The sequence below is a fragment of the Malus domestica genome, chromosome 05, assembly GCF_042453785.1.
Source record: "Malus domestica chromosome 05, GDT2T_hap1".
NCBI lineage: Eukaryota > Viridiplantae > Streptophyta > Magnoliopsida > Rosales > Rosaceae > Malus > Malus domestica.
In genome coordinates this window covers 43,724,592-43,749,724 of record NC_091665.1, presented here as the reverse complement: position 1 = coordinate 43,749,724, position 25,133 = coordinate 43,724,592, and the positions used below count along the sequence as shown (strand labels likewise).

At 33.5% G+C, this 25,133-nt stretch overlaps 2 protein-coding genes and 2 long non-coding RNA genes across 10 annotated transcripts; all 4 read right to left on the bottom strand.

Annotated features, from left to right (window-relative positions):
- Nucleotides 1-1,904: 1,904 nt before the first annotated feature.
- LOC103419676 (uncharacterized) lies at nucleotides 1,905-4,514 on the bottom strand. Its single transcript, XR_003773732.2, has 4 exons — nucleotides 4,322-4,514; nucleotides 4,055-4,222; nucleotides 2,599-2,713; nucleotides 1,905-2,496 (listed from the first exon to the last, which is right to left on the bottom strand). It is a non-coding gene; the product is annotated as an uncharacterized lncRNA (long non-coding RNA).
- A 1,983-nt stretch (nucleotides 4,515-6,497) lies between these two features.
- LOC139196574 (uncharacterized) lies at nucleotides 6,498-11,580 on the bottom strand. 2 transcript variants are annotated; one of them, XR_011581636.1, is made up of 7 exons: nucleotides 11,316-11,580; nucleotides 11,147-11,228; nucleotides 10,970-11,032; nucleotides 10,219-10,321; nucleotides 7,617-10,120; nucleotides 7,393-7,528; nucleotides 6,498-7,258 (listed from the first exon to the last, which is right to left on the bottom strand). It is a non-coding gene; the product is annotated as an uncharacterized lncRNA (long non-coding RNA). The 2 variants fall into 2 exon arrangements; XR_011581637.1 differs by lacking the exon at nucleotides 11,147-11,228 and having other exon boundaries at nucleotides 11,316-11,579.
- A 1,116-nt stretch (nucleotides 11,581-12,696) lies between these two features.
- LOC108170966 (uncharacterized) lies at nucleotides 12,697-21,182 on the bottom strand. Of its 6 annotated transcripts, XR_011581635.1 has the most exons (7): nucleotides 20,519-21,177; nucleotides 18,670-18,779; nucleotides 18,036-18,120; nucleotides 17,536-17,806; nucleotides 15,073-15,177; nucleotides 12,891-12,977; nucleotides 12,697-12,794 (listed from the first exon to the last, which is right to left on the bottom strand). XR_011581635.1 is itself a non-coding variant. In XM_070822820.1 (6 exons), exon 6 carries the CDS (start codon nucleotides 17,171-17,173, stop codon nucleotides 15,986-15,988), a length of 1,188 nt encoding a protein of 395 aa, XP_070678921.1. In that variant the 5' UTR covers nucleotides 17,174-17,427; nucleotides 17,536-17,806; nucleotides 18,036-18,120; nucleotides 18,670-18,779; nucleotides 19,739-19,821; nucleotides 20,519-21,179; the 3' UTR covers nucleotides 15,516-15,985. The 6 variants fall into 6 exon arrangements, 5 of the variants coding, with proteins under 5 accessions (XP_070678921.1, XP_070678922.1, XP_070678920.1 ...); XM_070822820.1 differs by lacking the exons at nucleotides 12,697-12,794; nucleotides 12,891-12,977; nucleotides 15,073-15,177 and adding exons at nucleotides 15,516-17,427; nucleotides 19,739-19,821 and having other exon boundaries at nucleotides 20,519-21,179; XM_070822821.1 differs by lacking the exons at nucleotides 12,697-12,794; nucleotides 12,891-12,977; nucleotides 15,073-15,177 and adding an exon at nucleotides 15,516-17,427 and having other exon boundaries at nucleotides 18,670-19,419; nucleotides 20,519-21,182.
- A 3,025-nt stretch (nucleotides 21,183-24,207) lies between these two features.
- LOC103435061 (probable 2' cyclic ADP-D-ribose synthase BdTIR) lies at nucleotides 24,208-25,133 on the bottom strand. The gene is made up of 2 exons (XM_008373461.3): nucleotides 24,537-25,133; nucleotides 24,208-24,292 (listed from the first exon to the last, which is right to left on the bottom strand). Exons 1-2 carry the CDS (start codon nucleotides 25,016-25,018, stop codon nucleotides 24,208-24,210), a joined length of 567 nt encoding a protein of 188 aa, XP_008371683.1. The 5' UTR covers nucleotides 25,019-25,133.

The window sequence follows — 25,133 nt, the reverse complement described above, 5'->3', positions numbered from 1 at the left end:
AAGATTTTCCACGTGACGAGTTTTGAGTGGACTGTAGTGTCACTCAGCGAAGTCCAGTGGCAAGCCAAGCTCCACACAAATTTTTCTCCCTATTTAGAGAGATGATTCGTAAGGTCGTTAATAAATTGAGTCAAAATAGCATTATTTTTTGGGAAATTTTATTAGCACTCCAAAAATCTTATTTTATACTCCTTTACAAGTGTATTTTTCTTTCTAATTATAGAAAATTTGGAGTACCAAATAAGATTTTTTAAGTACTAATAATAATTTCCTATTTTTTTTAGTGATGAGATCATAGATAGATAGATAGATATATATATATATATTAGGATGTGGGTTTGTGTGTGTGCTGAACTAGTAAAATGGACTAATGAAGATTGCAAAATATAAATTAAAGGGAAATTTTATTTGAACCCACGTAATCTCTTTTTACACCCAACTTAAATTTTAAATGTTAATTGTCTTTTTTATCATAATGTATAATTACCATCAAATATAATATAAAATTAATAATAAAACTTAAATTTATTAATAAACCTATACCCTATAATTAACCCCACCATCACTCCTTATTTATTCTACGTTCAATCCGGCTAAAACCCTAATAGCTCTTATAGAGAGAAAAACAAGTTTTTTTATTTTTTTTATTTATTTATTTTTATCGATAGATGGTGATTTTGAAATTTTGAATACTAAATCATTTTGTGAAGAAAAAAAATCGTTTAATTTCAATTTTTTAGTTTAGAAGATGAGTATTTGGGTTTTATTTTATTTTTTCGTCAATCCAGGTTGCACATAGTTTGTTAAACTTTCTATGGGAAATAGTGCATATGTTACAAAAGATGTTGCAGACACCAAATTTACTTGATACAAAATCCTGTCTGCAACAACCGCAGTGAAAGTTTTAATAATTTGTTGCAAACACCAAATTTCTTGGACTAAACCCTTTCTATGAAAAGTAGAAGTATTAATAATTTGTTTGGCATATTAGAAAGAAAAAACCGTTTCTTTGGCATTACAATTTGTTGCCGTACTAATTTGTCCTCCCATATTAAGCAAGCATTAGTTACCATGCTTTCATGAATAAGTTGATAGCCCATGAAAATTGAGGGGCCTTTGTTTCACTAGGAAGATTATACAAAAAAGATCAAATAAGATGCACACATAAGAGATGCCATAGTGTTGTAAAAAAGCTCCAGTTGGAAATTTGAAACTTAACGAAAAAATCAAATAAGATGCAGTGAAGCATCTTCTTCTGCTCAAGAAAATCTATTATTCGTACATGCAAATAAAATCACTTCTTCTGCTCAAGAAAATCTATTATTCGTACATGCAAATAAAATCACTGGTACATCAAGAAAACAAGAAATTGAAAAGTGTTAGGTATGTGGAAGATTCATAAACAAGTAGACTAGTAAAAAAACACTTTGCGCGACGTAGGTCATTCGTCGCACAAAGTCAAAAAAGGTCGCGCAAAACTTAGCTCAACACACCTTCGTCGCGCGATAACCGTCGCGGCAAGGCAGTGACAGAAGGGTTTGCGGGACGAAGAAGAAACATGCGACACAGTCTATGTCGCGCAAAGAGGCTTTGCGCGATGCAGTCTATGTCGCGCAAGGTGGCTTTGCGTGACGCAGCCTACGTCGCGCAAAGAGGCTTTGCGCAACGCATGTTTCTTCTTCATCGCGCGAAGCCACCTTGCGCGACGTAGGCTGCGTCGCGCAAAGCCACCTAATCCTTTTTCCGCAATGTAAAGACATGCGTCGCGCAAAGTGGCGTAGGTGCCTTTAAGCGACGTAGGTAGAATCTTCGTCGCGCAAACCCCTTTTTTATGTTTTGATCAAAAATATTATTTTTAAATTTTTTAATAAATATTGTAATTAAATTATAAATTATTAATTAACTAAGGAAAAGTATTTAATTATAAAATATATGAAAATATACATACAAGATGTTCGAACAAAAAAAAAAAAACTACAAATAGTCTTCTAGGTTTGATTCATTAAGCTACTAGGTATCGGCAAGGTGAAATGGCTCGAAGGTCGAAGGTGTATCAAGATCAGGTTCTGTTAGCGAGATTTGGAGGCCGAACATCTGTATGGCTCGTACAAGGTCTCTCACGTGCCCAACATAGGCATTCATCTTCTCACCCTGGGCCCTAATCTGCTCTTCCTGGGCCTTCATTTGCTCGTCCCGAGCCTTCATCTTCTTGCCCTGGACCCCAAGCTGACCCTTTAAGGTTATCACTTCCTCCTTCAATGCACTGACCTCTACTATGTTCGATCTGGAAGAAGAGGCACCCGTCTCACAAACTCGCGCTTTCCCCATACACCAAACAACCTTGCCATGACGACGACCGAAGTTCTAATCCATGACATTAGTCAGGATTTGAAAACATGCATCCTCGGGTACCGTGACATCCTCGATCGGGGTCTCCGGGGGAAGCTGCGATGTTGCTTCTTGGAGAACAGCAGTGCGTTGTTCCACCATAGCAACCTGTAATAATAAAGAAAAAAACATTTAATGTTTAATAACAGAATATAAATAATAGTTGAACAACTCATACATATAAGAATAATAACAATTACATATACTTACATGAAGCTGCTTAGCGGTCTCATCACCAGGAAATTTGAATATGTCCTCCGGTAACAACTCAACTAGAAATTTGAGTCTTCAAATGAGTCTATCTTTAACCCTAAAGTATCTTGAACTGGAATTTGAAGATGTACGTAATAACCAGAATAAAAAATGTTTCAAAAATAATTGATTCAAGATAATTTATTAACAAACAGTTCCTTACTAAATCTAAAAGCATCGAGATTACTAATCTATTCATATATCTCTACCTAGATCAAAATGAAGCTGGAATAGGTTAAAACTTTAGTTTCGTCTTGAAGCATAAGTTTCCCCTCCCTGTCCTCTGATTTTTCTTCACCACAGGCTGGTTTGGTATTGCTGTGCTTTGAAAAAAAGCTGCTGTGAGAATAAGCGGCTGTGCTGTGAGAATAAGCAGCTGTGAAATAAAGCCAGTAGAGTGTTTGGTAAACTTTTTTGTGAAAGTGCTTTTGAAAAAAAAAGCAGGATAATAGTGTGTATTTTCATTAAAGGAGCACTGTAGCTCCGTGTGCTTTGAAAAAACTGACTTTTTTTCAAAGCAGCAAATAGCAGCTTCAGCTTTTCCTTTGATTTTCAGCTTATTCTCACAGCAGCTTCCAAAATAAGCCCTTTTTTTTCAGTTTACCAAACACAAAAATGAATCTCAGCTTTTTTTCACAGTGGCTTTTTTTAAAATCACGTCAATCCCAAACGGGGCCTAAGACCACAATCCAACGAAAACCCTAAGCTAAATCCACTAGAAATCTGGAATCCATCAGAAATACAGCGAAAATGTCACCAGGGTAGGAATGTTCCTAGAAAGGATAAAGTTAACTTTCTTGTAAAAACTGTAAGGATACGTATCTCAAGCTTACACTTCATGAATTGCAGGGTGTGATAAAGAGATTGCATTAATGTACTATACTGTCAATATCTTAAGCATTTCATAGCATCATATTTCAATATTACATATTTGACGATATATATTAAGAAGCACTATATTGATGATATTAAACTCAGAAAAATGCACCAATTAATTAAACTCAGAAATCGAAAGAACACACAAAATAAGCACTTGGGGATTTGAGGAAGAAGAAGAAAAAAGCAATAAAATTTTGACATCCAACATACCCATTTCAAATAAGCAAATGTCAATCAACCAAGACGACATCATAAAAAAGCAATAAATTTTTCACACAAAAATTACATTGAAATTTGAAATTATGAGAAATCCCGTAAAAAAAAAATTACATATAAAAAAGCAAAAATTAGGATTTTGGGAAGTATATGGGAAGAGAAGAAGAATAAAGCAAAAAAAAATTCATATCCAAATACCCCATTTCAACTAAGCACTCAATTTGAAACTTTTACAGAAGCCCTGTTTACATATAACAAAACAAAAATTGGGGATTTTGAGAAGTTTAGGGCCAAAAGAATGAAGACGAAGAAGAAGGACCTTGAGCTGAGGCGCTGTGATGCTTCCAGTATGGTCGCGCGAACCGTTCTCTCAGAACGGAGAAAAAACGATGAGGTGAAATTGAATTGCAGCAGGAGTAGAAACGAAAAGGTTCTGGTAGCGACTGAGAGTGTGATCCCTCTCTCTACCTGCAACCCATCAACCCCTCTGCAAACCAGAACCAACATCCAATTTTATCAGAAACCCTAAATAACATGCAATTTGAACCCTAAATAACAAAACCCTTCGAAAATCAAAAACCCTTACCTTGATTTTGGGACTCGATTCGAGTCGGCTTCGAGATTCGGGTGGCTGTCCGTGGTGGCGTGGCCGAAGAGGAAAGCTTGCGAAGAGGAGAGAGAGGTCTACGGGAAAGAAAGAGGGAGAGATGAGCGAGAGGAAAGAGGGGGCTACGGGAAAGAAAGAGGGAGAGATGAGCGAGAGGAAAGAGGGGGCTACGGGAAAGAAAGAGGGAGAGATGAGCGAGAGGGAAAAGAGGTCTACGGGAAAGAGGTCCAATTAAACTTGGAAAATTGAAAACAAAGCGCCCATTTTTCACTATTGTTCCGCCCAAATTTTCACAACTTGCGCGACGTAGGTTTAGAATTTGAAGTCGCGCATGGTTTTTTATTTTTTAAAAAATTATTAGAAAAATTATTGAAAATGTGACTTTACTCTTTTCAAATTTAAATTTTTTTACATAAATCCCACAATAATATATTTTTCTAATAAAACCCCACAATAAATTTTTTTACATATATATCATTCAATTTCTTAAGTGTTATAAGTATAAAATAAATAAATTAAAATCTACTTAGTAAATATATATATCATTGAACTTGATGGGAAACGCATTGTACGAAACTAATTTCAACGATCCAACCGTCAAACTTGTTTGTATATGCTTCGAGATCGCGTACGCCAAAAATTGCAAAAAACAAACATTCAGAGATCAAGTAACGGGACAAAAATTTTCGACGGTTATAAACGAAAAAACGCGATTTAACGATAGTTTTAACTCCAATTTTGTTGATTTTTTAGAGCTCCACTCCTTGACCCTATATGAATACAATGAACTAATTAAATCTTCAATTTAAAATATTTACAATAGTGGATACCACAAAATCTTATGATAGACTTGATGAAAGTATAAATAAACACTAAGTGTTAGTAAATGTATCGTTTTGATGGGAAACGCATTGTACGAAACTAGTTTCAACGATCCAACCATCAAATGTATTTGTATATGCTTCGAGATCGCGTATGTCAAAAATTGCAAAAAACAAACATTCAAAGATCAAGTAACGGGACAAAACTTTTCTACGGTTATAAACGATAAAGCACGATTTAACGGTAGTTTTAACTCCGATTTTGATGATTTTTTAGAGCTACACTCCTTGACCCTATATGAATACAATGAACTAATTCGATCTTCAATTTAAAATATTTACACTAGTGGATACCACAAAATCTTATGTTATACTTGATGAAAGTATAAATAAACTCTTAAGTGTTAGTAAATGTATCGTTTTGATGGGAAACGCATTGTACGAAACTAGTTTCAACGATCCAACCGTCAAACGTATTTGTATATGCTTCGAGATCTTGTACGCCAAAAATCGCAGAAAAAAGCATTCAAAGATCAAGTAACGGGACAAAAAATTTCAACGGTTATAAACGAAAAAACACGATTTAACGGTAGTTTTAACTCTGATTTTGATGATTTTTTAGAGCTACATTCTTTAACCCTATATGAATACAATGAACTAATTTGATCATCAATTTAAAACATTTACACAAGTAGATATCACAAAAGAAAAAGGCAATGCAAGAACCCCAAAAGAAAAGCAAAAGGAAAAAAAAAAAAAACAACTTTGCGCGACGTAGGTACACCAGCGTCGCGCAAAACAACTTTGCGTGACGTAGGTACACCTACGTCGCGCAAAGTTTTTTTTTTTTCCTTTGCCATTTTGCTTATGAGTACAAAATAAATAAATTAAAGGGAATTGTTATTAGCACTCTAAAAATCACATTCTACACTCCAAACTTTCTATATTTGAAGTGTCAATAACACTTCCCAAATTAAAATATACTTACTAAATATATATATTATTGAACTTGATGGGAAACGCATTGTACGTAATTAGTTTCAACGATTAAACCGTCAAACTTGTTTGTATATATTTTGAGATCATATTTGCCAAAAATCGCAAAAAACAAACAGTCAGAACTCAAGTAACGGGACAAAATTTTTCGATGGTTATAAACGAAAAATCACGATTTCACGGTTATTTTAACTCCGATTTTAATGATTTTTTAAAGCTATACTCATTGACCCTATATGAATACAACAAAAAAATTCGATCGTCAATTTAAAAAATTTACATAAGTGGATACCACAAAATCTAATCATGTTAACAACTCAACAACTTAAGAGTTGATGTATCATTAGATAACACATGGTGCATTGCTATTTTATTTGCTCGAAAGATAGGAATTGTATTCTTTAGCATTACACAGTTATTACCCGTCTTTAAAACAGAAGTTGTTTGTACCATACTTGACCAATCCCGAAACTACTGAGCACCGGTCAACGTTATACCGTCAAGGACCCAGAAGAGCTTCCCTTCAACCAGGAGGCCAATCACAATGTGACACGTGTCGACATCAGAAGCCAATCACAGCGCGACATGTGTCAACATCAGAAGCCAATCATAGCGCAACACGTGTCAATGTTAGAACAAAACTAGAAACTCTCTTCTATAAATAGGGATCATTCTCCCACAATAATCTCTAATGTCATTTTGTACTAAACTATTCACTATAACTCACAAAATGAGAGCTTGAACCTATGTATTTGTATAAACCCTTCACAATTAATGAGAACTCCTCTACTCCGTGGACGTAGCCGATCTGGGTGAACCACGTACATCTTGTGTTTGCTTCTCTGTCCCTATTCATTTACATACTTATCTTCACTAGTGATCGAAGCAACCAAGCGAAGGTCACAAACCTGACACTTTCTGTTGTACCAAAGTCATCGCTGATTTTGTGCATCAACAGAAGTAATAATCTCCTTCAACCTAGCCTGCAGGGGTAACACATGGTGCACTACTATTCATCTGGGCTTGTCTTTGTAAGTTCCTCATTTTCATTTTTTGCTAGCAGTCTTACTTGTTCAGTGACCTTCTTGGTCAATTATACCTATTCAACGGATACAAAACATTAAGAGAAAAAAAGGGGCGGTAAAGTAAAATTACATAAATATCGGAACAATGAGAAGGCAAGAATAAGAATCATTGAGCAAACCACAACAAATGAAAGGGCAATCTACTTACCACCACTCGATTTCTGGAATTGGATCCTTTGGTTTTTCTTTGGTGATAACTCTCTCTCCATCTTCTATCAAATTTGGATTTATATATGGAGCTGCTTTGCTCTTTGCTCTTTGTCTTGTGCTTCTCCAAATTTACTCTGTACCGAGGTGGGAATTTTTTTTACAAAAAGACAGGTACATAACTCAAAAAATGATCAAATGGGTTAAAGAGACATCAATAAATACCTTTAATTTTATAAGCTGAGCATCTCTTGTCCATTTTGTCTACAATCCCAATAAAAGTACAAAAATTACAACAACTTCAACTATTGTCTTGTCACCTTATTCCTATGGTAAGGGCCCTATCCCATTCAAGAATGCACAGTTATGTGCCGTAATTTACGATTCCAATGGATTAAATTTCGACGTGGGCTAATTTCAGCAGCATCTCCTTATAGTTCTTCAAGTGCACGTCGTAGATACATAATATCCACCGTGTACTTGAAGAACATCAGGAAATGTTACCAAAATTTCTACTATCGAAACCTAATCCGTGAACCGTAAACTACAACACATAACTATGCATTCCCAAACTGTCCAAAAAATGGGACAATTCAAGAATTAATTGGACCGCAGTCATGCTTTCGCATCCATACACGAAATCCAACAAATTCTCAAACGTAAAACTAAGCTTTTCTTGAAAAAAGTGTACGAAGTTAAGTAGTATTAACTTCATAAAACACAAAACAATTTTGTACTTGATGTACAAAAATATGTGCATACAAATAAATTAAATCACAATAATTAATGAAACTAAATATAATAGATACAAACTATTAATCCTTCAACCAAAAAAATGGGACGATTCCATATTGACATCACCCAAAATTTCTATGTTCCACAGTTTTAACTTCTTGTTTACCCCTTCCACTCCTACGTTAAAGTTATTGTTTAAGGACCTATATGATGAGACCACGTATTCTAAATCGTAAAGGGTAGAGAATACACCTAAAATGATTACTAACCACGTAATAGAACAATGGTTTGACAAAGCTATAAACTGGCTTTTTCTCTAAATCTCTAACATTCTAATTTCCTCCTCCCAATTTGGTGAGAAATGAAATCTATCCATTTTTTAGCACACATCAATCTATCCCTAAATTAGATCAAGTTAACTGAGCAATTTGCAGTTTCTTAGCTTTTGTTTCCCTAAACCTATCAAAATCCTTCATACTCACAGTCATTCATTCTACTCATTCAATTGTTCAAAACCAAAACTCAACTTGTTAAAAATAAGCATTGACAAAGATAATTAAAGAAAAACATAAATACACAAAAATAAAAAAATCCAAACATGAATGTAATCAATAAATAGTTAATTAACTAATCAAATAAATACAATACTTGAAGGTGAAGATGGTGAGGGTTGAGAGAGATAGAGAGTCTGAAAGAGAGTGAAACAGAGATGTTGAGTGTGAAGAAAAAGGCCCCTGTGTGTGGTTATATTAGAGAAAAAAGTCGTCGACTTTGTGCGACACCACCTATGTCGCGCAAAGCTGTTTTGCGCGACGTAAGTGCTCATGCGTCGCGCAAACTTAGGAAAAAAAGCGGTAAAACATTCTTAGTTTGGCGCCAAAATCTTGCGCGACGTAGCCAACGTCATGCAAAGTGGCTTTGCGCGACGATACTTTGAGCGACGTAGGTGTACGTCGCGCAAAGCTGTTTTGCACGACGTACATATTCCTTCGTTGCGCAAAACAGCTTTGCGTGACGTACACCTACGTCGCTCAAAGTATCATCGCGCAAAGCCACTTTGCGCGATGTTTTGTGTTTAGCGTCGCGCAAACATACTTTGCGCGACTAAATTTTCTGCGTCGCGCAAACATGTTTTTGTACTAGTAGAAAACTTCACCAAATTATTTAATTTTGGATTTTATGTTCTAAATGTGTGTAAAGATAAATTTATATTTTTAATTGGGTTTGGGAGGGTAATTTAGGTAATAATTTTAGGTTTAAAGAGATATTAATTTTTTAATTAAAAATAATAAGGATTTAAAGAGTAAGTTTGGTGTAGAAAAAGTTACATGGGTTCAAATAAAATTTTCATAAATTAAATAGTTTGGATTCTTTAGTCCGTCTGGAAGGAAAGATCCTGAGTTGATTTCATTTCTTTTTTGGAATAACAGTTCCTAGAAAAAAAACATAAATGTGAAAAGAGGAGACCTCGTCCTTGTGCAAACAATTTTCCTTTGTTTATGCTGGGGGCCCATATCACAATACGTACTTTAGATATTAACTAGAAAGTTATGCCCGCGCGTTGCTGCGGGATTAAAAATTGTAAGAAAAATTATGTTTGAAAGATGTAAAGACTGAGATAAAAGATTAATACTATTTACATTGGAAAAGAAAGGAAGGATTTTACATATTAAAGATTTATCTATGCAGTAGACACACCAAAAGTTGTAGAAGTTGTATTTTTTTATCTAGAATGACAAAATATGAGAAAAGTTGTTTATTGCAATGCTAAAAGGTTTCTTGTAGTACCGTTGATTGTTGAGGAAGCAGCCTAGGCAAGGAAAGAAAAATGTTGAAACACATGAAATAAATTTATATGACAATAGAATTATACTATAAAGAAAATAAGGATTTTGTATTGTTACCTTTTTCAGCAATTTTACAGCACCTCATCAAACAGTTGTGCATCTATCGATTTAAAGGTTAGGGTGACATGTTGTTGCTTTCGTTTTAATCTTTAATAATGAATGATAGATAAATGTATATTAGATAAAAGATGGTTGAAAAATGGAGAAAATATTGTTTGGTAGGGTGTAAACAGAAAGTTATATACCTGTCAATCAATTGCGGTAGCAAAAGTTGTATAGCTGAAGTTGTAATGTAAATGTTCTATATCACTCTGCATGATTCATTTCTTAGTTTCAAGTAGTTCAAACCTAAACCAATGTAAACAAATAAAATATTAACTACGGTTCATCCATTTGCTTTTGCAATTTAAACTATATGGTGTAATACTTAATTGAATGAAAAAAAGAAGTGAAAGCATTGAACTTATGAATGAAATTCAATTAACAGAGTGAAGCCAGTGATAGTATGAATTTATAAATTAGATGTATTCATAGATATATAATGATCTTGGTAGAAAGTGTGAAATTTTTTGTTTCAAAGGTATAAAAGATTGTATGACAGAAGATTAATGCTATTTACATTCCTGTTTAGAACTTGGGGCAAGGGGTCATGGTGCTTAATCTAATAAGAAATTTGGACCATTAAATTTGGAGAAATCCTTATTTGTATTTCTTTAGTGGTAAGCTTGTGTTCATCTTTTTTAGTCCAAGTATTTCGTATGTAACTTGGGAAGCCAGACATGGCGACTAAGCTTGTATAGCGATTAAAACAAATGAAAACTAATGAAAAGGGTTTGAAAACTTTGAGTTTTAATGATAAGGACAAAATAAAGGGTAAAGTGAATAGTAACAGGATTGACTTTTTAGTGTAAAAAATTAAAAATATGATTTTTCGTTAAAGTGAACAGTACCGGGTGTTTTTCGTTAAAGTTCTCTTAAAACAAAGAAGGTACTTACAGGTTTCTTAGGTATGTTCGGATTCTTTGGAGCCTTGTTGCGTGTGCCAGTGCTTTTGCTCAGCTATCAAAATTTTAAAAATAACATAAGAGACATAGAAAGGTATATAGAAAAGTACCCTAATTTCTTAATTTCAAAAAGAGAAAAGATAAAAAAAAAAAGGTTATAAGTTTTTACCATAACGAAAATTATCAAATTGTTTTAATTTGAACTCGGGTTGATTTCCGTCATCAACATTAATAGAATAAAAATTTTCAATCTGTGTAACGAAATGATTAAATTAGACTCGCAATATGACAAATTTTCCATTCAACTAAATAAAAAAAGTAACCATAAACAAACTAACCTCGTCTTCCGATATGGAGTCAAAAACCTTGTCTCATGTTTTGTCTTTGGCAAAGAATGAATTGTTCACTTTGCATATACAAAAAAACCATAGTGATAATTCTGAGCACCATTTCAAAAACCATACATAAACAGTATTATATAGTAAAATCCAAATATAACACAACAAAGGAGCCTTAATGTAAGGTACAACAGCTTCTGAATACTTCTCATTTGTCCTTGCAATGAATATTTCCAAGAGACAAATCACCATTGAAAGAGGAATCCTATAGTGCATTATTTGCTGCATATTAAAATGTAAAGGTTTACTCTCCAAAAAATTACTCAACATATATTATGTAAAATAATCGCAAAAAATCTTTAAAAGAATATATACTATCAGATTATGTCATCGCACTTAATGAATTGTTATAGTTGTATTCCTACGTTAATATAATCAATGTAGATTCTTATAGTCATATATTTATCTTTTTCATAAAAATTGAATTGTCTTAAAGTTTACACTCATAAATAAAAGATTAGAAACCTTTGGTTCAGGATAAACATAATGCATATAGAAGAATAAAATTGACAGAAAACAGATCAATGCATAGAGATAGAGGTATAAAAAGAGAACTTATATCAGCTGTGCCCTATAATACATATGGTAATCTGCATATGAAGAAACATAATACTGAAACAGTTATAAATCATCCTATTCAAACAAATCAAACGAAATGTATAAAGGTTATCTTAATTTTGTATTCTATGATTTTGCATTTGATTTCACCTTCACGTTGTTCTTTGGTTGTCTGTTTTATTGAATTAAGTAATCAACTGAATTTAATCAGAGAGATGAAAGCTTCCGAATAAAAAATATTTTATGCTCTACACGCCAAAAAAATATATTCAACATTTGTTTTCGCTTTTGTGCTTAAGATATGGTGGTACGAAATGGTTATCAAGCGAGAGCGTGCTTAACTACTTATTCTTGGTTGCATTCTCCGTAAAACACATCCTAATAGGAAGGGAAGGCTATTAGGGATAGAAGTTCCGAGTTCAATAAGTTTATATATAATCTTTTAATTTTCCTTTTTTTCCAATAAAGCCCTACTGTCTGTTTCCCTTTTTTGTAGAACGTCCTAGACTGCAGATGGAGTCCATATTCTTCCTGGAGTCCATATTTCCTTTAAAAAGTTGTACATTGCATTTGAAAAATGAGTGGGCAATATGATTGATTCTTCGTGACTTGATTTATTTGTTCATGTAACATATAATTTAAGGGGAATGAAAAGCATTGGTTTCTAGGATCAAGACAATGATATTTTTATAAGTTTTACAAATTGCATATTGTGTTTATTAAATTGCAAAAAAATGGTATTAAAATCTTAATGGTGAAAACTGGTAAAATTATTTTAATTACCTCCAAATTTGAGTTTTAGATTTCCTTGTTCAATTGCATTGAGAGCTGGAAGTCCATGAGTGATTGCAAACTTGGTTCCTATAAATGTCAATTGAAATATAATCATGGTCAAAAATTTTATTAATTAGTAAGCTAGTTCAATTATAATACATTGTAATAAAATGGTTTTCTCACCAGTTTAGTCATCCATTGTAAGCCTTTGAATTGGTTCAAAAGAGGCTTTAAGTCATGAATTGGGAAGATGCTCATTGTCTTCTAAATCTGCAAGCAAAATATACATACTATTAGGAAAAAAGTGTAAATATATCAAAATGTATAATATGTGAGTTTTTAATTGTAGATGCATGCAAGGTCTAACCTTTTGTTAAGTTTTGCAGAACATCTTTGTAAACTATATTTTTTGTAAATGTATTTGGCATTTCATTGTTATTAGCAATTAAAACTTTGAGGCTCTCTCTTGATGTCACTCTAGATAATGCAACATATAATTGACCATGAGTGAAGATAGGTTGTGGCAAATAGAGTCCCACTTGTTTCAATGATTGTCCCTGACTTTTGTTAATTGTCATTGCATAACATGACCTTATTGGAAATTGACGTCTTTTAAATACAAAAGGCCATTTGTTTTCGGTTGTTGTCAAGGTTATTCTAGGAATGAAAACTTTGTAATTAATGTTGCTGCCAGCAAGTATTCTAGCTTCAATAATTCTATCAAATAATTGAGTCACAACCAATCTTGTTCCATTACACAAACCTAAAGATTGATTTAAGTTTCGAAGCAACATAATAGGCATTCCAATTTTTAAAATTAACTTGTGGGAAGGCAAGCCATTGAAATCAAGTGTGTTGAGAAATTTTGTAGGATACATTATACTAAGATTCTCAAAATTTCCAGAAGATGAGTATAAAGAATCAGAGCTTAAATAAATGCGTTTTTGACCAGGTAGCAAATCTATTGCATAATCATTTATTTCTGCTACAGTATTATTTTTTGGCGTAACAATAGCTCGCTCTCGTAAATATTCAAAACTGGCAAAATTATTTTCAAAATCTGGATACGTTGCTGAAAAAATGGAATGAATAGGATCAGAGTATGAATGAATGAGTAAATCATCTGGAATTTCAATCCAACATGTATCTTTGTCATTTGAATCAAGTGTATTCCCAATTTCGCCATCACCTATTTGTAAAATCCAAGTTGCAAAATCTGCAAGTTTTTTCTTTTGGTCATTATTTAAACCCTTTTGTGAAAGCCTCATATTTTCCTTCAACTGAAATACTTTGAAAAAATTCCATAAATAAGAGTTACTTAAAGATGCATCTATTATCTATTCTTTTGTTCCACCAGGAATAACTGGTAAAATTTGCCTAAAGTCACCACCTAATAAAAAGGGTTTGCCACCAAATGGAGCACTTTTATTTGAATCATTTGAATGTGATAAAATATCATAAAATGATTTGTCTAATGCTTCAAAACAATGTTTATGATTCATAGGAGCTTCATCCCAAATAATAAGATCTGCTTTTTCAATTAATTTAGCAAGATGAGTCCCTTTCTTAATTTGACATATTGAGCAATTTGTAACTATGAGAGGAATTTTGAATCTAGAGTGAGCAGTTCTACCACCTGGTAAAAGTAATGAAGCTATTCCAGATGAAGCAACTGCTAAAACAATTTTACCCTCAGACCTGATTTTACTTATTATTGTATGCCATAAAAATGTTTTTCCAGTTCCTCCATGGCCGTAAACAAAAAATAGACCTGACTTTTTTTCATTCACAGTACTAATAACACAATCATAGACAAAATTTTGGGTTTCATTAAGCTGTGCTACCAAAATAGAATGTTCTCGACTTAAATCATCACAATTGTAATTTAATTCTTCCCTCAATAATTTGTTTCTAATTTCTGACATTTTTCTCTCATCAGGCATAGGCAAATTATGATCTTTTAAAGAGCTAGATGATGCATTGAATAGTTGCTCTAATTCAAACAGAAGGGAATTTTTTAATTCTAATTCTGACAAACTCAGAGTTGGCATTGCAAAAGATTTTCAAAGCTCATACAAAATGTCATCACACATATTTTGCCAATGACTATTAAAAAGCTGTTGAGGATTTGCTATTTCACAAAATAAAATCATCGTAACAAATAATTGCCTCAACTCGCGAGATGTTGCAATATTAGCTGCATTTCCTAAAGCTTCATTCCACTCTTTGTCATCTCCTAGTAAACCCAAACACTTACATGCAGCTTGATATGATGGTTGAATAATGCCGTTCACAGTTCTAATATCATCAAAATTGAGAACACCTTTTTGAATATTGAGAAGCATTCTTAAATAGTATAACTCACCTGATGCAGGATGCACGTAGGCAATTCTACCTATAGATCCTCCTTTTTTTTTCCTGGGCTTCCAAATCTTTTGTTGAGATTCCCATACAAATTTTGACGGCAATTCTGCATAAGTTAGTGTTCGCGCTTCAGTAAAAAATTTATTTGTTTCAAACCAACCTGTCACATTGTGTGTTCAGAAGCTTTTTGATTAACAATTGATTCAAGTGACTGATTACTATTGAAAACAATAGTTTGTTCCAAAGGAAGATGCACCGGCAATCGTTCAACAGGAGGTTCTCTCATATGAATTGGATACTCAAACAATCTCCAAACAGCTTCGTATGGAGATATATATCTACAATTTAAATAAGCAAGTATTTCATTGTTTGAATTCTCTTCGAAAACAATTCTTGCTCGATCTGAACCTTTGTTTATGTATTTGAAAAGATATTTTATAAGCATTGATTGACAACATGACTCAACATTTATATGAGCATTGTATCTCAATAATAAATCTGAATTGTAAGGTACAACAAAACTGTTATCAATTTGCATCCCATTTTTAACCACAAATTTTGATGGATCATCACGACACCTATACACAGGAAAAACATTTGTTTCAAAAATTGTCTCACTTTTGTATTGCTTTGGAAAAAACTTAGAACATTTTCTTTCTCGCATGCACGGAGAATTTTGATTAAGTTGTCCGCAAGGACCATGAATCATGAATTGATTGACAATTTCGTAAAGGAGAGGATCTGAATTTTTATTTGGTATTTCAGCTGAAATGATGAAATCTATGTCATCAGCAGAGAAGCATTTGTAAGGCTTCTTTAACCAAATTAAGATGTGAGCGTGAGGCAAGCCTCTTTTCTGAAACTCGATTGTACAAACATCTGTTTGCAAGAAAATATATAAACTACAGTAAGTTTCATTGTAAAGACAAAATCAAATAAACCAAGAAAAAAAATTTCATTTTTTGAAACTCACCTGCTTCAACTTCTCCAAAAGGTTCTCCTGATTTTATGTAGCTAATCATATCATCAAGTTTCATTTTAAAAACCCTAGAAATGATATGTGGTCTATCCTCTGACTTGTATCCAAGTTTTGTATCAAATTCTCTTACAATTTCAGGCCATTTGATATTGCAAGTGAAGGTTATGAACAAATCAGGATTACCAAATTGTGTACAAATAGCCATCGCATCTTGATAGTTGTTAAGCATATATCTAGGGCTTCCTGTGTATGAGCTAGGTAATATTACTTTCTTGCCTATGTTATCAGTATCATGATCACCTTTTGATACAGCATCATAAATGCCTTTATACACCTCACTTCGTAAGTATTTTTGGTTTTTTCTAATGTAATCCAATCGATCTTCTTCAAGTGTTGCAAAAGCATCTACCAAAAATTGTTGAAAGAGCCTTCCTCCTTTTAGCAATGTATCTAATTGAGACTCCCTTTCTTGAATTTGATAGGCTATAAATGCTCTTGTAGTCACTCTTCCTCTTTTACATGGGCGATTGTTTGAGGGAGTGTTCAATTTTAAATCAGGTCTGTATCCATCTTCACCATATGGAAAAAGAATTGGATATTGTAAAGACATAAATTTTGGATTTAATTTTGTCACACGTTTTAGTTCACCATCTTTGAACTCTATGACAATATCCCTGTTTGAGTCAAATTGACCAATATCACCCACAATTAAACCAGCAATTTCATCACATGTAGGTTGTCCATATTGTTTATCATCATTTAACTGCCTACCTAATATAGATATTTTCAAAGAAGGGAGAGAATTGTTTTCAAATTTATCTCTAATTGTTCGAAACATTTGAACCAATTCATTCAATTCATTGAACATGTTGATTAGACCTTCAACAATATTCTCATCAAGCTTCATATTTCTTTCCTTACAATTAACAGAATTAAGATGATTTCCAATTTCATTAGCAGTGTCATAAACATACAGTTGAGCAAACTTTGGACATTCACCATCAGGGGGTAACAAAGAACCCATTAAATGATGTACTTGACCACTAATTTTGAAAATGTAAGGACCTGATTGATTATTAACTGTGTGATCAACTTTAGCTCCCAATGAAGTGAATGCAAACATAGAATTATAAGCTCTGATGTTCTCTCTAAACAATAAACTTTTTTGGCCTTTAGTTGGGTCAAGCAAATTTTCTAAAAAGTGAGGAGTAGGCAATGGACGTGGGAGCTTGACTTTTCCTTGTTGGCAACAAAGAGAATAAAGGGGCTCATTATTCTTTGACTTCTGTTTTAGAGACTCTTTTATCCAAAAAAATGCACCACAGTAGATGCATTTATAATTCTTGTCTCCCAAATCCACATATTTCTGAACATTTCCTATAAAAAAAATGTGAAAAAGAGAGGGAAAAAAAGTCAATCTATTAGTAGTATAGTCATAAATACTTAACCAACCCAATGAAAGTGCAAGTTAAAAAGATAGTTTACCTTTTTTATTTTTCTGAAAATTGGCTTGACCTTTACTAATTTGATTCGGATTATCACAAACTTGTATGCCACTGGAAGAACCAACAATATGGTCTTCTTTTCGTCTTTTGTTATGAGGTTCAAAGCTTGGTTTATCACAAACTTGTATACCACTGGAAGAACAAAAATGTGGTCTTCTTGTATCATTCTATTCAGTTTGCTATCTCTGGACCTTCTTAACATGGCTTGTAAAAAGTTCAAACTCCAAACAACAGATAATGGGCAGAGAACCCTAGGAAAAAAAGTCAATTATTAAATAGTTGACTATGTAATCTACAATGAACCAAAACAAACACATAAAAGTCACATTTCAAAACTATCATACAAAAACCAATACCAATAATGATTCAGAAAATCTTAGTTGACAATCTTTTACGATTGAAACCACACTATAAAATGTTAAATCCTTATGTAAACATACAATCCAAAACGAAGACAAATTTGAAAGATTTGAGCCTTACCTAACCACCGATAAAACCAAAGGCGTAGAAATAAGATATGCAATTGGATTTCAACTGTAGCAGCTACTGCTGTCTAAATTTGAAGCTGAGAATTGAACAAAATAGAAAAATAATAAGTTTAGTCCTACCAAGCAATAGACCACAGAACAAAAAAAAACTTAAAAACATATAGTTAAAAAGTAAAAACATAAACAGGTATGAATATTAAGTGAACCAAAAGCAGAACAAACCCCTAAAAGTGCTTAACTTCATGTGGGTTTTCTAGTATTTTATCAATAATATCAAATCAACAAAACCCTTAATGCAAATCCAATCCGATATTGAAAACAGATGAATATAAGAGAGAAGGAAAAAAAACACTTTTATTGGGCCTCCTATTTACTGCATTTACAAATGTTCACATGTCAGCCATTTGTCTACAAAACAGAGATTTCAGTATTAACAGTGTAAAGAACTGAAAATTACAATTAAGATCAATGTTCTCCTCCTTTTTCTCATTACCATAAAAGGCAAAAAACATAAAGGTTTCTAAAACTCTAACCAGCCATCTGATTTCTTCCCAAAAATAAATACATTTTAATCCAACATTTATAAATGCATAATCAAACAGGGAAAATATTGACAGAAAACATACCCAAAAATAATAGCACCACGATAGCTATTTGCAAATCTGTGATTGAGAAACTGAGCAACCAAAATGCAAAATATACTGTTTGCCAGTAAAATCCTAACAGAGGACCACAACTGTTCCAAAGGAAAATCATTAGAGTTTGATCGAAATTAACCACTCATATCTCAGTGAATAAAACTAAGCAATGATGCAGGAAATCAATTAGAAGCTTGAGATATACAAAAAATTAAATTTATCGACCAACAAAATTGGAGCTATTCCCCTAATTTTAACCATTAAGAATGTAAAGAATTGAAAATTACAATTAACCATTATGTACTTGATAATCACAAATGAGGTCATAAGGTAAAAAAAGCTAACCACTCAAATCTCAGTACTAAGCAATGATGCAGGAAATCAATTAAAAGCTTGAGATACACAAAAAATTAAATTAATTGATTAACAAAATTGGAGCCATTCCCCTAATTTTAACCACTAACAGCATAAAGAATTGAAAATTACAATTAACCATTATGCACTTGATAATCACAAATGAGATCATAAGGTCCAAAAAATTAACCGCTCAACTCCAAACTATGAAATACCAAATTAAACACAGAAATATCACAACCCCAAACCCAAACAGAACCCCAAATCAATTAAAAAAAAAGCCCCAACCCGTATTAAAAAAAATGCTCCAACCCGTGTTTCTCTCATTTTTCCCTTCCCTTGCTCTAGACTCTTTGCCAGGAAAATCCTAACAGAGGACCACAACTGTTCCAAAGGAAAATCATTAGAGTTTGATCCAAATTAACCACTCAAATCTCAGTAAATAAAACTGAGCAATTGCCAAACTTGAGTTTGTTTTCTAATCTGTTACAAAAGATTGTAACCACATTTTAATCCAACATTCACCAATGGGCAGCCAAACAGGAAAAAAAACAAAAACACAAAAAGCACAACGAATAAATCAACCCTCAGAAAGTTTTTTGGTAGATAGACTAAATTAATATTGGATTTTACTTTAATTTGGTCGCTGGAATAATTAACCTGGATGACATGGGATACAAAACCTACTATCAAGAGATGCTACCTTTTTTATTTTGTCTTTATACCGATCAGCAACAGCGTTTAAATATTTTTAGTTAGTCAGTGAAGGCGAATTTTTTCAAAAACCTGGAATCATGACAAAAAAAAAATTTAATATCAGAAAGATAGTAAAAAATTGCAGCCTTAAATAACACGAAGAGAATCACCACACGGAGATAAGATTGATTAACAAAGATACATTTGTCTACCGAAGTCCAATAAAATACATCCAGAAAAGCTGTTCAGTTTTTACACTTCTTGATCAGCAGACTTTAAAAGGATTCCTAAGACATATCAGCCGGGATTTGGATTTAATGAACACCTAAACGATTTCAATTGCTGTGCAACTTCTTAACCTTCAAACTTGGACCAAATGCGCTTAAAGTAATCGATTTCACGACATTGGTTCTTCCTAATGCTATACGTAGTAAACAAAGAATGGTACCTACACAAGGTATGTGAACCCCTATGATTGTATAGGATTCAAACCACACCGTGGCATGTATCAGATCAAAGGAAGAGACATAAAAGCTCTAAGGGAGATGTAAATACATGCATGTTTATGGAATTCGAAGAGAAAAACCATATACCTCAATTTTTTCAGATGATCAGTCACCCTCCCCCGATTAGAAACAAAACCCCCAAAATCACAAAAACGAAATTCAAACACAAAACCTATTTTTAAAACATGATATGCAAAACACTAAATTACCACCCAAATCGGGCGAAGAACTCACAGAAGACCACGAAGCAGATTTTGACATGTAATAGGTGTAGAAGGTACCTGTGGTGATGAGGAATAGATGATGATGATCTGGGTTTTTTCAATTGGAAAGATCTGGAGCAAAGTTGCTGGTGAAGAAATCACGGAGAAAGCACGGAGGAAGAGATGACGAAGCAAAGATTGAAGAGCGCGAAGCGGAGATCGAAGAGAGATGGGGAAGCTGAGTGAGGGTTCTGAAGAAAACGAAGCAGAAGGGTCCAGAAAAGAAGAAAAAAGACAGGAAGCACGTGACTTATCCAGCCATCTTGCCCGCTATGATGGAGCAATCTTTCTTCAATTAATCTACCTTCGTTGGGCAACTATGACTGAGTTTTGGGTTGTGGATTTAAGATTTCTCTTTCGGGGAAAGGAGGAGGATTCTAGGTTGGGGAAAGCAAGGAGCAGGGATAAAAAGGAGGGTGCCCAAAAACAGCAAAACGATTTATAGGGTTTGATAGAGGAGGCTGCAGCCAGTTGAAGGAAGATTGAAGCGGTGGAAAGGAAGCAACGAAACCGTGAGAGAAAAAAATTTAAAAGGGAATGAAACTGTGAGAGCAAGATTGAAGCGGTGGAAAGGATGAACAATGAGTCGAAGAGACAGAGGGAAGAAGCTGGGAAAACCCACGCGTCCCATTTTGTTCTCCGTTTGACAGCAAAGCAAATGTTCTCCGTTTGACAGCAAGCAAAAGGGGCAAAGTTGCAATAAAAGAAAAATGGGCGAGGACAAAATCGGAAATTCACTGTAATATGAATAGTGATTTAGGCGTTTTTCCTTTTAGTATATATATAATTTCTCTTTGTCTAAAGCAAAATGAAATTTCCACAGAAATACAATACAACGTGCTTTAAAAAAATAATTTGTAGATGTTATGTATAAGACATCCACATACCTCATTTTACTTTTTATATATCCTTGATAATTTCTATTTGTTGATCTTCTTCAATTCATCCGATCCGACTGCTAAAAAATAGGATGAATTGAAGAAGATCAACAGACAGAAATTATCAAGAATGTGTGAAAAGCAAAATAGAGTGTATGGATATCACATCCTAAAAAAATTTGTTGAGAAGTTTCTTTTGGTTGGAAATGTATGGTGACTGACTGGTGGTTAGAGTTGAAGAGGATGAAATTCTGGTGCAGTCAATTCAAATAGGTCAATTTTTCCAAACAACACATTTATATATTTTTCTTAATTTCTCCGGTACTTACTGCTCTGCTGGGCGGCGGGCGGCGCTTCTGGGTTTCTTTTGCTTGTTAGGTATACTGCTCCGCTGGCCACTGATAGCTACGTGGTAATCACAGTATAAATTCTGTGCTACTTCTTCCGTATCCTAGTTTGGTTGACATCTGATCTGCCCAACTTTTGTCTTTCAATTTAATAATGTTAAAATGTTATTGCTACCCCTAAAATATAAGGAAAACTAATGAAAAGGGCTTGAAAACTTTGAGTTTTGATGATAAGAACAAAATAAAGGGTAAAGTGAATAGTAACATGATTGACTTTTTAGTATTAAAATGTGGTTTTTCGTTAAAGTGAACAGTACCGAGTGCTTTTCGTTAAAGTTCTCTAAAATATATCCATTGCGACTTTGTCCAATAAGTTTAACTGACTAAAAGCAATCGTAATATATATATATATATATATATATATATGTATGTATATAATTGTTTGATTAGTCTTGCTTCCGTTGATAGTCCTTAATTTAGCGAGAAATATTTTAAAAATCAAACTGTTTATAAAATTAAAATTCATTGCCTACATGGTGTTGAAGATTTGAGTTACTTGACTTTCTTTGTGTTTTCTTGCCGTTTTCAGAGAATTTTCACACGTTTTGGACCTTTGGTTGAGTATACTGAAGTAAATTGTTATTGAAAAGACTACCATCCCACATTTTTATACGCATGTTAGAGTCCAAAAATGCTATTCTTATCACCTAGTTGTATCATCATTTGCATCATCTCTCTAATAGAGGTGAAACTCATATGCGTAGGCAGACCCTATCTCTATTAGACAAATGATGGTACAACTAGGTGGTAAGTGTAGCATTACTCATTAAAGTTTGGATCTACATGACTATTAATCACGCATGAAATAAGGAGACTCTTTTAAAGTGAGACTATTCATGGACACTGTCATCTTACAATTCCACGTTAATTTATGTGCTAATATTATAAAATATGCTGTAAAAAACATAAGGTAATCAAGAGCATAAAAAGTCTCACTTTTGATAATCTCCTTTTAACATTTCTCATCACTCATTTCTTAACTAGCTAGTTGGGAACAAAAAAAGGTTGTTGGAAATCACATAATGTCTTTAGATCATAATTTGTAAATCACATAATGTGGCGATTGATAGTTAGGAGAGATTTTTCAGTGTGCCATATTGCCTGAACACCAAGTGTCATGATATAATTTGTGGGAAACTTGAAAAAAGATTCCAATAACAAATTATATTCTGACACTTGGTGTACTTGATCATGATTCTAGCACACTGAAAAAATTCTCTATGGTTGCTATACCTTGTTTAGTGATTTAGACAACAAATCCATTCATCAAATGCCATATCATGTGACATACAAAATATGGTTTAAGTAAAAGGTCTCTCTAACATCATCAAATAATTTATATTATTTGCAAGCCAAAAATAACATAGTCAATTTGCAAGAATGATTTTTCTCCTTTTCTTGGTATTTATTATGAGGAATAAGGTTTATATTTCTCTTGACCAGATGTAACTTCTTTTTTCATTATCCAAAAAAGTATCCCTCGTATCGTCGAGGTTTTCTAAAAAAAAAATGCAAGAATGAAGAATTAATATCAAACAAACCTAGAGAGCTGCTATTGACACACTTCAGAATGTTCATCATGTACTCTACCGTATCTCTTATACTTTTTCTATAAAGGACGAGCTCGTAATGACTGAATTTCTCTTTCATGCATGTGTTCAACAAAACATGAGTGCATGATGGCTTATTTTTAAATAAACAGTCCCATAACCAAAATCTCATGTAAAATGTCATTTCACGACAATGCATCTCAGTCTCGGTTGCAGTACTTCTATAACGTTTAATATGCAGTCTGATCTCGGTCCTTTTTATGTCATCTCCCATCAAGATTTCTTTGGATGAAACGTTTGCTATGCTGATCATAACCAATTTTACTATATATTTGATTCCAATTTGTTTGCGCACATTGTCTACAAAACTCCTGTTTCTATCAATCCATTTACGATGTTACATTGTCTAAAAAACTCCCATTTCTATCAATTGATTTACAATGTTACTATATTTTGTTTCTTTATCTTCTTTTCCTCTCTCAAACATGTAGACAAGAGAGGATTGGATCAATGTAGCAAAATGAAAAGGAAATTAACAATTAGGATACAATGAATTGAACTTCGCATTTTTTTTAAAGAAGTATGAATTTGTTACAATTACAGTACATCTTAGATTATAATACATGGATAAAGATGTTTACCATTTATTGTATCATAACCAACGAAGGACAAATCTACAGTGTTAGAAACTTAGAAGATATTCTTTATTGATGATCTCCTATACAAAAGAATCAATAAATTTGTAATAAAAAAAACAAATAAATAAATGTGTGTGTATTTTATAATTGTAAAGTATTATATTTTTCTTGTGAAATTGTCAAGTAATCAAGTGATTGTGTGTGTCATATTAACATTGATCCTGCACATGGTATTTACGGTCGGTATACTCCTTCTTCCACTTCCACCAAGTTCTGCAGCACTGCATCAGAAGCTTCTCTTAGGAACTCCGACCAATCCCTAAAACACCCAAAACATCACGAAGTTAGCAAAAATCGATCTTAGTGTTTGATCAAATAAACCTAGTACATCTTTCGATAAAAAAACTAGGTATAGAGATGAAACCCATGCAAGCACGCACATATAGGCACTTTCCAAGCACTTAGTTAGTACTATATATATTTTATAACTTAATTATATGATCTTATTTAAGAAAAATGGTAATCTAATTATTCCTTAATTATGATATATAAGATATACGTACCCTTTAGAGGAGTCGAAAGTGAGTCCAACCGTGTACTTAGCTTCTTCAAGTGCCCAACTGAACCTTTGTAGCTCAACTGCGGAGCAAGTTCCATTGTCCCTGACCCTAAGATGAGACGGCTTTACATTGCAGAAAACTGGTATCACCCTCTTCTTAGATTCCATGAGCAGAGCCAACTCATGGAGACAAAAGTAAGATTCGCAATAATGAGGTGAAAACACGGCAACCCCCACCTTACATTTGTGGATCGCCCCGTCAATTTTGTCGAACAACTTATCCCCAGGTTTCATGTTCTTGCTGTCCAAGAAAGGATGCAAGTTGAGCCTTGAGAAATGGTAAAAGAGCAACCCGGCCACGGTTCTCTTGGTGTCGATCCCACGGTGGTTAATGAACACGTCACATGGCGGGCGTGATTTAACGGTTAGAAATTGGTTGCTTCCCTGGCGGAGGAAATTGCGAACCAAAGCTGGCGAACGCTGCATGGCTCCTTGAAGAAGCTAACCAAAAAAATGATGAGATATGAGATATGGTTTTTATGTACTTTTCGTTTCGGCTAAGGGTTGTGGTTTTTGTTGTAAATTCCTAAGGGTTATGATT